Consider the following 15,530-nt stretch of genomic DNA (forward strand, 5'->3'; position numbering starts at 1 on the left):
TGATAAAGACAGAAAGAAAAGATAATTAAAGTATGGTTAATAGAAAATGGGTTCCACTTCAGTAGAGATAAAATATTTTATAAAATTAGAAAGTGTATTATATAGTCTTATGGAACGGACTTAAAAGGAAAGAGTGCATTTTCTTATGGAACGGATGGAGATCATGGAGTATATTGGAAGTTTGGAACTGAATTGATATTTAAACAAACAAAAACAAAATATGAAAATTTTGTTTGTTCAGTTTGAATATTTAGTTTTAAAATTGTGTGGTATATATTTGCCTTTGGGTCCCTCGTATATTTTTTAATTTTGGCGCCTGTTCGATTTGTAATGAGAACCCTGTATTTCTCGCTTTATACAATTCAGTGAATTAAATTATTGAGTTTTTCAACTCTGTCTTTCACTCCTCAAATCCTCAATTGCTTCACCAAAACAATGGAAGAAATTCAAAATGATGAAAAATCAAATTCAGGGAATGATTCCGCTCGACCATGGCAATCCTACAATACTGTTTATACCAACGCTAAAGCAGGTTTCATCTCTCTTGATTTCAAATTTCAATATTACTCCTATTCAATCTCCCCAATATAATATTACTGGACTTATGCTCGTCATCTCTTCCGTTGATGATTTTATTTGGTTCATTTAGGCGATTCAGTTCATGGGGTCTTAATTTTATTTTTCTAGGGATGGAAGGGGTGGACAAGGAGAAAGTGCAGAGGGTGGTTTATGAGATGAGCAAGGGATCCAAGTATTTTGAACACGAGGAAAAGAAAGAAGCTTACATGAAGCACAAAATCGAGAGCTTTCGGGCGCAGCTTGCTAAGCTTACTGACTCAGATTTATCACACCATCGGAAGGTATGAATTAGTCACAGGTGGAAAAATGATGAAGAGTTGAAATGAGCAGTTATAATGTGTGGGAGTTTCTTATTATTATGCCTGTCTCAAAAAGTTATAGACTTCACTCGTGAGAAGTTCGATTATATGAATAGGCTCATTGTGGGGGAATTTGCACAAGTGAAGCCTTTTTCGGGTAGTCTATCCTACTGAGGCCACGTATATTATGAACTCTAATGGGAATTTAAACATCTTTTGCAGATTGCTGATAGAAAAATTGCAGGATTGGAAGCCACCCGTGATCTGTCAAGGATTTGGTTACATGTAGATATGGATGCTTTTTATGCAGCCGTTGAAACACTGAGCAATCCTTCTCTAAAAGGCAAGCCAATGGCTGTTGGTAGCATGTCTATGCTATCCACAGCTAATTATGAGGTTGGTGCATCTGAATGAGGGTTAAATAGATCATGAAGGTTCTTGGTTGATCTTGTAATACAGTTTGTCGGCTACATGATGAGGCACAACTGTCTTTTGTAGGCAAGGAAATTTGGGGTTAGAGCTGCAATGCCTGGATTTATTGCACGTAAACTGTGTCCTGAACTAATTTTTGTTCCAACAGACTTCAAGAAGTATAATCATTTTAGCGGTTTAACTAGGAAAGGTTATAAATGTTGCACTTTCCTCTGGGTTGTCTTTGATATGGATATTTACACTTTTTACTGAATTCCTCTATGCACTTGTTTGCATTTAGTTTTCGAGAGGTATGATCCCAACTTTCTAGCTGCAAGTTTGGATGAGGCTTACCTAGATATAACAAATTTCTGCAATGAAAAGGGAATGACTGGTGGACAAGTATGTCATGATGATATCTATTCCGTTAAACATTGTTTGTTATTATTTCAATTCTGGTTCCTATTTTTTCTACTTTCATTTTCATAAATTCCTTATCATTAATTTCTAAAGGTGGCTGAAGAGCTCAGAGAAAGTGTTCACAAGGAGACTGGGCTCACATGTAGTGCTGGGGTGGCACCAAATCGCTTGCTCGCCAAGGTGCTTAGTGACAACATCAGACTTATGTTTACTTGGTTGCTTAATTAAATGTCACCACTCGTGTAATGCATAACTCAAACTTTTGCCTGGGTTATCCGGAACTGGTGAAATTGTTGTTCTAATATGTAGTATGATAGGCTCATGATTTATGAATTCTATTAGATGTAGTGTCTTTCATAACAAGCTCACTGTTTTTGTGAAAACTATTCTGAGTGACTTGTTATTTCACCTTGACTAATGTAGTCTTTTGACATCTTCTATACCAGTCCAGGAGTAAGACTATAAAACCAATCTGCCATTCTTTTGGAGTTATATATTAGATATTAAAAACTTATAACATATAGTATTAGTATATATTATCTCCTGGTGAATCAAATCCGAAGTTAGGATCCTAGCAAAACTAACTTGTGGAGCCTATGTAATAGTGAGGCTTTTATCTAATGCTACTTGGGAAGAAAGTGGAATCTGCTGAATTCTATATCTGTTCTCTAGAAATCACGAGTAAAGCTTTTGAGCAAATATGACAATGGCTTTATTTGACTAACTTTGATACTCTACCCATCATTGACAAGTGCTTATACATGTCTTACTATGTATCACAATTAATTAGGTCTTCACATATTAGCATACTGCCATACTCTAGTATGTAATTTTAAATTTGAGGAAAATGAGAGGGGCAAAATTATGCATGTGGAAAATTTGAGGAATTGAGAGGGGCATTTATAAAGAAATATGAATAAATTTGCAAATTTATTAAACAAAATATAGTACCAGTAAAAGCTTGAGAGGGGGCAAATGCCCCACCTGAAGACCATGTGGCTGCGCCACTAGTACTATTGGTTAATGTCTTTATTTGCCTACGTTTACACAGGTTTGTTCAGATATCAATAAGCCAAATGGTCAGTTTGTTTTGCCAAATGAGCGTGTTGCTGTTGTAACATTTATATCATCATTACCTATAAGGAAGGTACCTCTCTATCTCTTTGTGATAATATTATTGAAAGTTGAGACTTATGTATCCTCATTCCAAGTGTCCATTTGTAGATTGGGGGCATTGGTAAGGTTACTGAAAATATTTTGAAAGGAGTTCTTGGAATTACAACATGTGAGGAAATGCTGCAGAAAAGTAGTTTCATCTGTGCATTATTTTCTCACGCATCTGCAGGTTTGTACTCTCTTTCTTGTAACTCTCTGGGTTTGTGTGAGAATCCCATTGGTATTGGTTATCCTCCCGAGTTTGGTCTGGAGGATTTTGAGATGCTCTTCAACTAGTTAAGCTGATCATTCTGAGATGTATATCACATAGTTCTTCATAATCTGCTGTATTATTTCAGTATTTCTACAATACCATTCCTATTAGATTAGAAATTATTTGCTTCCTTTGCAGATTTCTTTTTATCTGTCAGTTTGGGAATTGGGAGGACAGATACACCTCAAGCGTCCCAGAGGAAAAGTATGAGTACCGAAAGAACTTTCTCGCCTACAGGAGACAAGGCATCAATATTCCAGAAATTAGGTGAAAAAAGCTCACTCAACTTTTCCCATCATGTATCCCTAATCATATAGGTCTCTGTATGTGCAATGTATTCTCTTTTCTAATGTTAATATGCAAAATTAAGATCGACCTTATGTGTTCTCTTCTCTAATGTTAATATGAAAAGTTGAGATTGACCTTCTGCTTGTTGCACAGTCTTCAGTCACATTCTCAACTGATCAAGGAAAAATTCTTTCTGCAGTTGATCTTTCAGAAAATCTTTCTTCTGACTTGAAGAAAGAAGGCATCCGTGGAAGAACATTGACATTAAAGTTGAAAACATCAAGTTTTGAGGTATGATTTGATGCACTGTTGTAATTCTTGATAGATGAGCCACATCTGTAGAGATTGTGCTCTATATGTATATATGTTTCCTGTGAGTTCATTTGTACTCTCTCTGGCAATCAAGTTACCGAATGAGGCCTGATGAAATACTGTTGCATTTTTTCTTATCTATAATATGGATACTCCAGGTTCGAACTCGGGCAGTGACTCTTTCATATAATACTTGCTCAAGTGAGGATATTTTGAAACAAGCGAAAAAACTGCTCAAGGCTGAACTTCCGGTGTCACTCAGACTAATGGGTAGGATCATTTGGTATTATAATATTGTGATCTTTTTAAGAAATTTTTCGTAGGGACCAATACTAATCTTTTATACGTATTGCAACATTTTTATCAGTTATCTACTTCATACATTGATCTTGGCTATTCATCCATATTCTGCATTAGGACTGCGGATGTCAAACTTCGGTGAAGGCAGAGAAGGTGTTGCAGCTGATCCTAAACAAAAGACACTTTCTAACTTTCTGGGGGCAGATGATGCTTCGCGACGAGGGCTGGGAGCTCAAGTGCAGTTAGAGTCCACTATCTGTGATGATGCTCTAGCCATCATCGACACAGAGTCCAGTTTATGTGGTGATATACACGAGCCATCTGAATCAATTGATTTTGCAGATACCTACCAGATACATGATTCTGAACACACGGGCACAAGGCATTTTCACAGTGAATCCGAAACTCGAGAAGCTTTTAATCTCCAGATTGACAATTTGAATGAAAAGGTGTGTATTTAAAGTCATGGTATTCTAATTCAGACCGTCTTTGTTTATTAAAACACTGACCAGACTTTTCTTGAACATTTTTGTGATAGGTTTGTCATCACGACACAGTTGGAGCTGCGGCAGATCTCCTTCCAACAGGAACTGGTCGGTTAGTAGAAAGAGATTCTTCGTCTGGGTTGTGCGAGGAAAGCAGTTTTGATCAACATAAGAGAGACTGCAGCAATGGCGAGGCAGGGTCTTCACTAAATCCCAGAGATACCATATGTTGGTTGAATGACTACCAATGCTCAGTATGTGGAGCCGAACTTCCTCCCAGCTTTATCGAGGAAAGGCAAGAGCATTTTGATTTCCATCTTGCCGAGCGGCTGCAAGATGAGGAGTCAATCAACAGAAACAGACTTGTCAAGCCTCCTAACCTAAGGTGATTGATTCATCTGTATTCATTCAGCTTTATCATCACAAGTTTCATATTACACAATTTCCAAACTTGAAACGCTGAATACTTGTGCCAGATTCGCCGAGAAGGGCGATATGAGCAATCGAAAGAAAAAGAAGCAGAAAAGATCTTCTCCTTCTGAGGGTAAGCACATTCCAATCGATGCGTTCTTTGCCAAGACGAGCCAAAACTTCTGATATTGTATAGTAGAAAATCAATTTTGTTCATCATAGATCCTATGTATATTTTCCCAAAACTTGCATTGTGTCTATAATTCATCATAATAAATTATTTCATAAAAAAATCATAGTAATTTATTAAAACGAAATCCGAACAAAAATGTCCAACCCCACTATTTGTATGCCATGTGTATGCATATACAAGTAAAAGGTTATAAAATTTAATAATGGCGTAATAATGAATTAGAAAAAGGAAGAATTCAACCAAGTGCAACAACAATTTAATTAAAATTTAATTGCCATTTTTCGTTTTGCATTTTGTGAGAAATAGAATTAACACAAAATAACAATATATTATTGTAGGAAATAGGAATGATAAGTTTCCAATTTATACTAGTATTGGTTAACAATTATAAGTACAAGTGCAAAAGGTAGATCTCCTGAAATCAGTGCCACAAAATGCAGCAACAAAATTGGATCCACCAAGACCACTTTTCTTGCACACATTTACACATGAATTTGGATCATTTAAATTACAAGGAGCGGTCAAATCAAACGAACAAATTTTTCCCCCACGAGCCAAACAACCTGCGGTCAACAAATTAATTTAATTAAATTTAATTTTAACTATGTATTTTGGTGTCATGAAAATAATTAATCACTCATAGGATGCAAATCATTCGAAAATAAAGTGTAATCATATTAGAAGGGAAAACATAGGGATTATCATATTCTGAAAAATAATTCTCCACTAAAAGTCGTCATAATATTATATGAAATTAACTGAATTTGCTATGGATGGAATAAGTGGGTGCAATATAAGCTTTGTAATGAAACATGAATAAATGAAACATGAATAAAATATAAGTTTCACTTATCGAATAATACAAATACAAAGAAATATTTACTGTAAGACTCAATAATATAATAAAATGAGACTTCTAATGCGAGATCAAGAGAGCACAAGAAAATAAATTTGATTCTTAGTAGGCAAAAAGATGTGTATTACATGAATGCACGGTACATCAACCTCGGTTAGGATTCACCAATTTTCAATATATAATTTACTATATAATTAAAATGTAAGTAATAAAATTGAATATGTATAAACTTGGATTAGGATACACCAATATATATATTCTTCCAAAAGTAATTAATAATAAACTTGTACCTATAATAAGAGTGAAGCAAATGATAAGTGCGAAGAAAGATGCCTCGAGCCTTGCCATTTTGTATGTTGTAATCAATCTCAGTCAAGTATTTTGGTTTCATGTGTGTGGTGTGTATATATAGTAGTGACCATTAATTGATTATTATCATATAAAATAGTTTCTTGGCATGCATAAGATCATTTATTTAAATTATTCCTATATCCAGAAATACCACACCATGAATTCATGGTTATAATTGATGAAAATCCATAAATTCCATGATTCTACCCAAAAATTAATTGATGATTGAAAATAATTTCAATTTTCAGTAGGGGTGCGATCATATCATAACTAATATTTATGTGATAACCTAATAATCCTATCATTTTATGGGTCAAAAGTATCATTTTTACTAAAAATAATATTTATACACGATAAAATGATATTTTTTCAGCATGCATAAAATGATATTCTGTCCATAAAGTAATATTTTTCGTCTATAAAATAAGAGTTATTAGGTTATCATCATAAATATGGGTTATGACATGATCACGTCCCTTTGCTTTCATGTGTTTCATGTGTATATATATAATAATGACCTTTAATTGATTATAAACATATAAAACAATTTCTTGCCATGCATTAAGATCATTTATTTAAATTATTCCTATATCTTCTATAAATATTCCACATGCCACAATCATGGATTCTTGGTTATAACTCACAGATTTCGATGAATTTCATGATTCTATATTAAATTGATGATAAGAGCACTGGTCTATGATATCTATATAATAATTTCAGTTTTGTCATAATATTATTGTAGAATAATTATAAGTATGTTATTTTTTAATATCAATATATTGTTCGTACAATAATTTTTTTTCAATCCAAATATACTGTTGGATCAGTTAACATTATCACATACTACGATAAAAATATATGAATTATATCCTAAAATTAATTGGTGATAGAAGAAATGCACCATAGTTCAGTTTTCTTTTAACATCGATTTGAGATAGTTATATATTAGCTAGTATCTTTTGGTTTTAATTGGCTACAATATCTTATAACAATTCATTTTATAACTTTACTGAAATTCAGTTTTTTTTTTATTTTTTTTATCTAATGAGTCTTTTGTACGTTCATAACTTTTAGTCTACTAATCTCAATTTTATTTATCTTAATAAATGTAATCTAGCTAGATTTGTAGATCGTTAAAAACTTATACTACGAACACGCGCGCCAATGATATTGTAACTATTACATTCGTAATTTAATTAATTTGAACAAGGCAATGAAACTGTACTCGGTTAATTTCTTAATTATATGTTAAATTATTAATCACATACGAGATAAAGAAATATCTATAATTCGTATTAGTATTCCATTTTGTCACTGTAAAATATTTGTGATCCATATAAATTTAATTTTCCGCACATCATGGAAGGAAATATTGGAAGATGATTTCAATAATACTCTTTTTCCACTCAAAAAGTGAAATATTTTTTTTCGTTATTAGATTATGCTAGAAATGTTATTGAAAAAAAAATTATACTCCATATATCAAGTCAACAAAATCAAAATACTATAGTAGTACTACTAATAAATTTGGCAGGTGGAGAACGTGATTTCCCCTCTCGACGTCCACCGCCACGTAAGCCCTCATATGTGGTCACAGTTAGCTAGCAAAAGAGATAAGATGGAGTATCATTTTATTATTTTTATTTTTAACTAAAATTACAAATGAAGACAACTTTAATGAGATTTTTCTTTCACATTTGTTTATTGATTGGTTCATTGAGGGTATGTTATGGAAGCCTCGACGTATATAAAATTTCATGTTTTAGTTGTTTTGTAGAAAGTGTGATTCAAATCATTCAATGGTATATAATTTGACACATTTACTTCTTATAATCGATAATATTAATAATTAATTAGCACTGTATTATTTTTGTTATCATTATTACTAGATTTTTTTTCCCAATTATCCTATCATTCTAACGAGATATGAATTAATCAAAAGTTGAATCATCATATCAAGAACAAATAATAGGAGTAGTATTCTATAGTACTAATAAACTCAAATAAATAATTAATGAATTAGTCTATACAATTAATAAAGGGTTTAATGTATAGTATTACATGGTGTGAATGTGACACTAACGAATTTTACTCATTAACTAATATTGTTCGATAGCAAGAGTGCAGCACACCAACAATATTTTATACTACTAATTTTTTCACAGACATTGTAAAGAGTAATGATAAACAATCAAATTTTGTACCATCAAAATAAGATTATATTAGTTATTTTAATGTGTTAATTAAATATTAAAATAATAAATATAGTTAGTTAATAAATTAAAAACAATTTATTAGTCTTTGGCCTCATTTTTAATTTTTAATCTTTATTTAAATTATTTCTCTATTATTTTTCAAATTTGAATTAAAGTATGCATTAATTACATTTTATGGTTTAAATTTTTTTTAAAAATTATACACAAAGACCATAATATTATGCACGTTCCCTATACTGTATGTATGTCTATACTTTTTAAGTAAATGCATAAATAATTTTTTTTTTTTTTTTCAAATAAATCAATTTTTGATTGTATAAAATTTGATTGCATATACTTATTGCCTTGTAAAATTGTTTTAATCTCGTCAATCTATAATTGATTTTGACATTTTTCCCAAAACAGAGACACGAGTCACACGACCGACACGTAACGAGAAACACGTTGAAACAATTAATTATAAACATGTAGATAATATATCAAAACCTCGACCGTACAAATTATTGGGTATAATATGCTTGAACATCATAATATTTTTAGGGTTTTGAATATTAATTCAGTCGGTATCATTAAGACATCTATTGGTCCCGTCAGGATCCCATTTCTTTTTTCATCATTATTATCATTGATATTTGAAGAAATAATTAGAGATCGGAAAAGTGTATTCTTATTGCTTGATTACAATATGTGCTAGGGTTACATCCTTTATAGCCATAAGATTTTTACATATGGAAAACTAAATCATAGGAGATCATATTCTAGTTATGGTATACAATCAATTTGGAATCAATCATATTAATTTTTGTGATTTCTTTCCAACACTCCCCCTCAAGTTAAGCAACGGATTCCCGATACTTAACTTGCTTAGTACTTCTCTAAAAGACTTCGCACTCACGGCTTTGGTTAGAATATCTGCCAGCTGATTCTCTGACTTCACATATGGGAATTCAACAATCTTGGCTTCAAGCTTCTCCTTGATAAAGTGTCTGTCGACTTCCACATGTTTAGTTCTGTCGTGCTGGACCGGGTTTTCAGAGATACTAATCGCAACTTTGTTGTCACAGAACAGTCTGCACGGTTTTGATACATAAAGATCAAGCTCCATCATAAGCCTCTTCAACCACAATATCTCAGTGAGGTCACTTTTGATTCCACGGAACTCTGCTTCAGCACTTGAAAGTGCTACCACCTTCTGCTTCTTGCTCCTCCAAGTAACAAGATTTCCCCCTACCATTGTGAAGTACCTTGCCGTGGATTTTTGGTCATTTGGATTTCCTGCCCAATCTGCATCGGTAAAACCATTAATCTCCAAGTGCCCATGCTTCTCGAACAATACCCCATGCTCCGCAATGCCCTTCTGATACCGTACAATACGTAATACGGCTTCCCAATGATCCTCCTGTGGTGAGTGCATAAACTGACTTACTATTCCCACAGCATACGCAATGTCGGGTCTAGTATGAGAGAGATAAATGAGCTTGCCCACCAGTCTTTGATATCTCCCCCTGTCTGTGAGCTTCGCCCCTTCGACTATCTGTAGCCCATGATTTTGTATCATTGGGGTATCTGCTGGCTTGCAGTCTACCATGCCCACTTCTGCTAGAAGATCCAGGATATACTTCCTCTAATTAATGAAGATCCCTCTATTTGATCTCAAAACCTCAATTCCCTAAAAATATTTGAGAAGACCTAGTTCCTTCATTTCAAATTCTTTGAACAAGTTCTTTCTCAATTCGCCAATTTCTTCTTCATCATCCCTCGTGATGATCATATCGTCGACATAGACAATCAGGCATGTGATCTTCCCATTCTTTTTCTTGAGGAACAATGTGTGATCTGAGTTGCTCTGTCTGTAGTCATACTTCTTCATCACCTTAGTGAATCGGCTGAACCAAGCCCTGGGAGACTGCTTTTAGTCCATACAACGTCTTCTGGAGTTTGCACACTTCTCCGGGTTGAAACTCATCTAAAAAACCAGGTGGAGGAGCCATATAAATGGGCTTAGGTAATTCTCCATGCAAAAAGGCATTGGTCACGTCGAACTGATGAAGTGGTCAATCCTTGTTGGCAGCGACTGAGAATAAGACCCTTACCGTGTTGATTTTTGCTACCGGGGAAAAAGTCTCTGCATAGTCAACCCCGTATGTTTGAGTGTATCCCTTCGCGACAAGTCGTGCCTTATATCTCTCAACAGAGCCATCTGGTCTCCGTTTGATAGTGAACACCCATCTACATCCTACGGCTTTGACCCCTTCTGGCAGCTTCCCCTTCACCCAATTATTGTTTTTCATCAATGCTTTCATGTCTGTAAACATCGCCTCTCTCAAGTGTTTGTGCTTCATCGCTTCCTCAACAGTCTGTGGAATCTCTTCTTCCTCATAGAGTGCCGCTTCAAATGCACGTGCCATTTTACTCAAATTCCCTTGTACAAAATTTGCAACTCCATATCTGCTCTTTGCTCCAATTTTCTCGGGAGAATATCGCTTTGGAGGAATACCCCGAGTAATCCGATATGGGAGAACATACTTCCCAGTGTCACTGTAAACAGTGTTGTCTTCTTTCTTCTTCTGCAGTGTTAGTATCGACTACAGCATGTTCCTCAGAAATTGGTACGGGGCATACCTGGGATATCGGTTGAGGTTGATCGGGAAGTGGTTGAGTAGACTCTGGTGGAGAGGCGTGCTCGGCGACAGTGACCGCAATGGTCTCTGTTGGTTCCTCAATTGAAGGGCTTGGAGGTGGCACAAACCAACTTAGACAGTCCCCATAATTAGTTCTAGGATTTTGCTCCCCCTGACTACTAAGGTGGTGTGGATAAAAGAACTCGATTTCCAGGAAATTGCAGTTTATAGTGGTGATGATTTTGTTCGTATTCGGGTCAAAGCATCGGTAACCTTTTTGGTTTACCCCGTATCCCACAAAAACACATTTGGTAGCACAAGGTGAAAATTTGGTTCTTTCATGTTTGGGAATGTGGGCATAGACAGTTCAACCAAAGACTTTAGGTGGCATACTAAGGGCTTCAGGTATTTTGGCTTGTTGAGAGAGGATATCAAGAGGGGTTTTTTTGTTGAGGATTTTGGTGGGGAGTCGGTTTATGAGGTAAATTGAGGTTGCCACTGCTTCGGGCCAAAGAAAGGTTGGGACTTTGGATTCAAGCATGAGGGCACGAGTGACTTCTAGAATTGTTCTGTTTTTTCTTTCAGCTACCCCATTTTGTTCTGGTGTATAGGCACAAGAAGTTTGATGAACAAGGCCCTTTGTTTTAAAAAATTCAGACATGTCACTATTAACGAATTCCCTCCCATTATCAGAACGTAGGATTTTTATGGTGGTTTGGAACTGGGTTTGGACCATGTGAAAGAAAAGGATAAATTTTTCGACCACTTCAGATTTGTGTTTCAAGAAATAAATCCAAGTCATCCTAGTGCAATCATCAATAAATGTAACAAAATATCTAAAACCCTTTCCCCCAATAACAGGTGCAGGGCCCCAAACATCAGCATGCACAAGCTCAAACATAAATTTCATACGAGTATTCAAAGGTTTGAAAGATTGTCTGTGGCTTTTGGCCAAAACACATGTCTCACAAGAAAAGTCTTTAGGAATTGTAAAATTTGGAAACAAAAGCTGAAAATAACCATGGGAAGGGTGTCCTAGTCTTCTGTGCTACAGCCAAACCTCCTCTTTCGTGGATCCGTGAGCCAGCATTGCACTGCCATGTTGAGCTACCTCATCCACGTAGTAAAGTCCTTGGCTCTCAGTGCCACGCCCAACGATCTTCCTCGTCCGAATATCCTGTAAAATACAACTATTCGGATGCATCAGAAGTGTGCAATTAAGTTCTCTTGTGACATGGCTTACTGACATCAATCTTTGAGATAAGCTTGGCACAAATAAACAATTTGATAAACGAAGACTTGGAGAGATTTCTATAGTTCCAGCCCCTGCTACTTTAATTAGTTCCCCATTCGCAGTTCGAATATAAGTTTTAGTAACTTCAGTAAAGTCACTAAAATCCGTTCTCTTCGGAGTCATAGTATCCGTGGCTCCACAATAAAAAATCCATCCCATTTTATCAATTTTATCACTATTTTGCACGTTAAATGCAGCGGAAATATTCATCAGAGGTGCAAAACGATTTTGAGTGTCAATTTGGTCAATATGTGGGTCTATTTCGGATTTTAGGATATTTCTAGGTGACTTATCATAATACAATAAATCCAGGGACCTATTTTTTGGGAAGTGGGGTTGCTGAGTATATTTTACACAAACTTGGGGTTCTATATGCAATAATCTAGGAAGATTAAAAATATTAGGGTTTGGTCCTTGACCAAACCCGTTACCTCCACTATTCACGCCGCTGCCCCAATTCTGCGACTCCGTCGCTCCTCCGGTTCTCGCCACAAAATTCTCGACCCGAACTCCGCCGCCGCCACCACCGTTGGTTTCCGGGTGAGGGAGGGTGTTATTCGCCTGGGTTTCTCCTCCACTCGCCTCGCCCCTGTTTTGAATTTGGGCATTCTGTCGGTGACCCATCTCATCGATTCCAACAGCGGCGAATCTTGCTTGAGTTCGTGCCTTTTGCTTCTCATCCCACCGTTCCGGGTAACCTACACGGAGAAAGCAAGTCTCTCTTGTGTGTTTGTTCTTCCCACAATGGGAACACCAAAGTTTGCTCTTGTCCGGTTTTCCTTCGGATTGGTGTGTGGCTCCGGCAGGTGGCGGCGCTCCTCTGTTGTCCGGTCCTCCATGGTTTGTTCGATCCCTCTGAGCCCCGAATCCATAGCCTATTTCCCCCGATGATGCATCGGCGCTCCCAGCGCCAGTGGAGTTTCCGGTGGGTGGAGCGGATGCCGGTGGCATGATTTTCTGTCGAGCCGCCTCCTTCTTCACCCACCCATAGGATTCTTCGACTGAGGGGTATGGCTGTTGCTTAAGGATCTCCCGACGGATGTGGTCGTACTCTTGATTCAATCCAGTGAGAAATTTGATGAGTCGCTTCTCACTTGCGTGCTGCCGATACTGCCTGATCCCCTTATCACAACACGTTACGGGTTGCTTTTGAGTTCGATCAATGTTCACCCACAATCCGTGGATTCGACGGTAATACGTCTCAAGATCAAGATTTCCCTGTCTCATATAGATTATTTTGTCCTCCAGGTCGTAAATCAGATATGGATCCGCCTTGCTTTCGAACGTGATTGCAAGATTATCCCACAAAGCCTTGGATGTTTGGTGGTGAGCGAAATCGGCGATAATATCATTTTCGATGTTATCGACGATCCAAGAGAAGACTATCAAATCGGTTTCTTCCCAATCCCGATATCCTTTGCTGCCTGGTTCCGGCGGTTCGTCTTGGATATGTGAATATCCCCTCCTGCTTCCTATCGCGACTTTCATCAAGCGCGACCATAACGGGTAGTTCTTCCCGTTTAATTTGAACGCCACAGTAACGTTCTTGTTTGTCCTCAATTTTGAGGATTTTTGTCCTCAATTTTGAGGATTCTACTGCTGCTGGTTTCTCCTCTTCAGAGTCTGACATTTTAAGGTGAAGGTTTGGGTTCTGTTTCTGGTTTTAGTAAAAGGCTGAGAGAATTGGGTATTACACGGCTATGATGAGAATTCTCTGAGCCAGAATTCTTCCTGCTCTTGATGCCATGAAGAAATAATTAGAGACCGGAAAAGTGTATTCTTATTGCTTGATTACAATATGTGCTAGGGTTACATCCTTTATAGCCATAAGATTTTTAAGATTTTTACATATGGAAAACTAAATCATAGGTCCTATTCTAGTTATGGTATACAATCAATTTGGAATCAATCATATTAATTTTTGTGATTTCTTTCCAACAATATTAATTTAAGCGGTTTGTTTGATTCAAAAATTTAAAATATAAACCGATTCAACTACTTAACCGATTCAAAGTATTATCAGATAATATGGCATCTATAATCGTTTCACTATAGTTGAGTCATTTTACTATTTCTAGAAGTTTTTTCATAGTTAAGTCATTTCTTTATATGGTAATTTTTTTTTCTCTCTTACTTTACTCTCTCTTACTTTACTCTCTCTTACTTTATTCTTTCTACTTTATTCACTTTATACTTTATTTTCTCTCCACCTTTTCCCCTCTCTTACTTTTTTATCTATTTATTTAACCTACCTAATATTCATTTCTAAAATTCCGTGACAAAAAGTTTTGCCTTAACTATGACGAAACAGGGGGAATATCTTTTCTCTAGTCAACTAAGGATTGCTCTAAAAATAGCTACCGCCTAACAGTAATGCAAAGCATTTTTTACACATCATAGTAGAGTTCTGTATAGTCACTTATACTGGTTACTGGTTAAGATATATTATAGACTTTTTTTTATTAAATTAGGGTACATAGATAAATAAGCCCTCGACCTAACAAAATCCAATTAATTAACAACTCCATAAAATTAGAATTAGATGTGATGGGGACCACACCATTACCCCAATCATTTATTTATATAAGAACCCCGTCATTTCGTAGAAACGTGTCTCTTAGTTTTCCATTTCTATTTATTGCGTTTGAATTGATGATATGTTATCGATAGCCTTAATATCACATGTTTAATTGTTATTTAAGCCGAACTATAGTGGAAAATTCTTAAATTATCCTCTGACTTTTTCTATATTTCCAAAACTTAGGATTATATTAGTAAATTTAACGTAATTTAAGATTGGTATAATGTTGCACATATTATTACTATTATTCAATTTGTCATGACAATAAACACCGGCTTTAATTCAACGTGCTCTTACCCATTGAACGGGCCACACAGAAAATTTAACCAACTTGTACTAGATTGAATTAAATACAACCTATCTACCCATTCAAAGACACCCTTACATGAAATTGTATTTTTATTCATCACAAATAAATAAGTAAAGCTTTAGAAAACTTAAAAAATCTTATATCGTCAGTGATCACCTGTCGCACATTCAC

The 15,530-nt window shown here is 35.7% G+C and overlaps 2 protein-coding genes across 3 annotated transcripts; one reads left to right on the forward strand and one right to left on the reverse strand.

Annotated features, from left to right (window-relative positions):
- Positions 1–345: 345 nt before the first annotated feature.
- LOC125192786 (DNA/RNA polymerases superfamily protein) lies at positions 346–5,251 on the forward strand. 2 transcript variants are annotated; one of them, XM_048090437.2, is made up of 14 exons: positions 346–532; positions 688–860; positions 1,101–1,274; positions 1,377–1,500; positions 1,591–1,691; positions 1,803–1,889; positions 2,761–2,856; positions 2,934–3,054; positions 3,277–3,405; positions 3,626–3,717; positions 3,897–4,008; positions 4,156–4,487; positions 4,577–4,908; positions 5,000–5,251. In XM_048090437.2, the coding sequence occupies exons 1-14, from the start codon at positions 436–438 to the stop codon at positions 5,118–5,120; spliced, it is 2,091 nt and encodes a 696-aa protein (XP_047946394.1). In that variant the 5' UTR covers positions 346–435; the 3' UTR covers positions 5,121–5,251. The 2 variants fall into 2 exon arrangements, with proteins under 2 accessions (XP_047946394.1, XP_047946395.1); XM_048090438.2 differs by lacking the exons at positions 1,377–1,500; positions 1,591–1,691.
- Positions 5,252–12,313: 7,062 nt separating this feature from the next.
- LOC148927416 (uncharacterized) lies at positions 12,314–15,350 on the reverse strand. Its single transcript, XM_089056581.1, has 3 exons — positions 15,347–15,350; positions 12,900–14,045; positions 12,314–12,351 (listed from the first exon to the last, which is right to left on the reverse strand). The coding sequence occupies exons 1-3, from the start codon at positions 15,348–15,350 to the stop codon at positions 12,314–12,316; spliced, it is 1,188 nt and encodes a 395-aa protein (XP_088912707.1).
- Between the last annotated feature and the right edge of the window lie 180 nt (positions 15,351–15,530).

Source organism: Salvia hispanica, chromosome 4, assembly GCF_029641045.1.
Source record: "Salvia hispanica isolate PSC_SH4W2 chromosome 4, Shi_PSC_v1, whole genome shotgun sequence".
Classification (NCBI taxonomy): Eukaryota; Viridiplantae; Streptophyta; class Magnoliopsida; order Lamiales; family Lamiaceae; genus Salvia; species Salvia hispanica.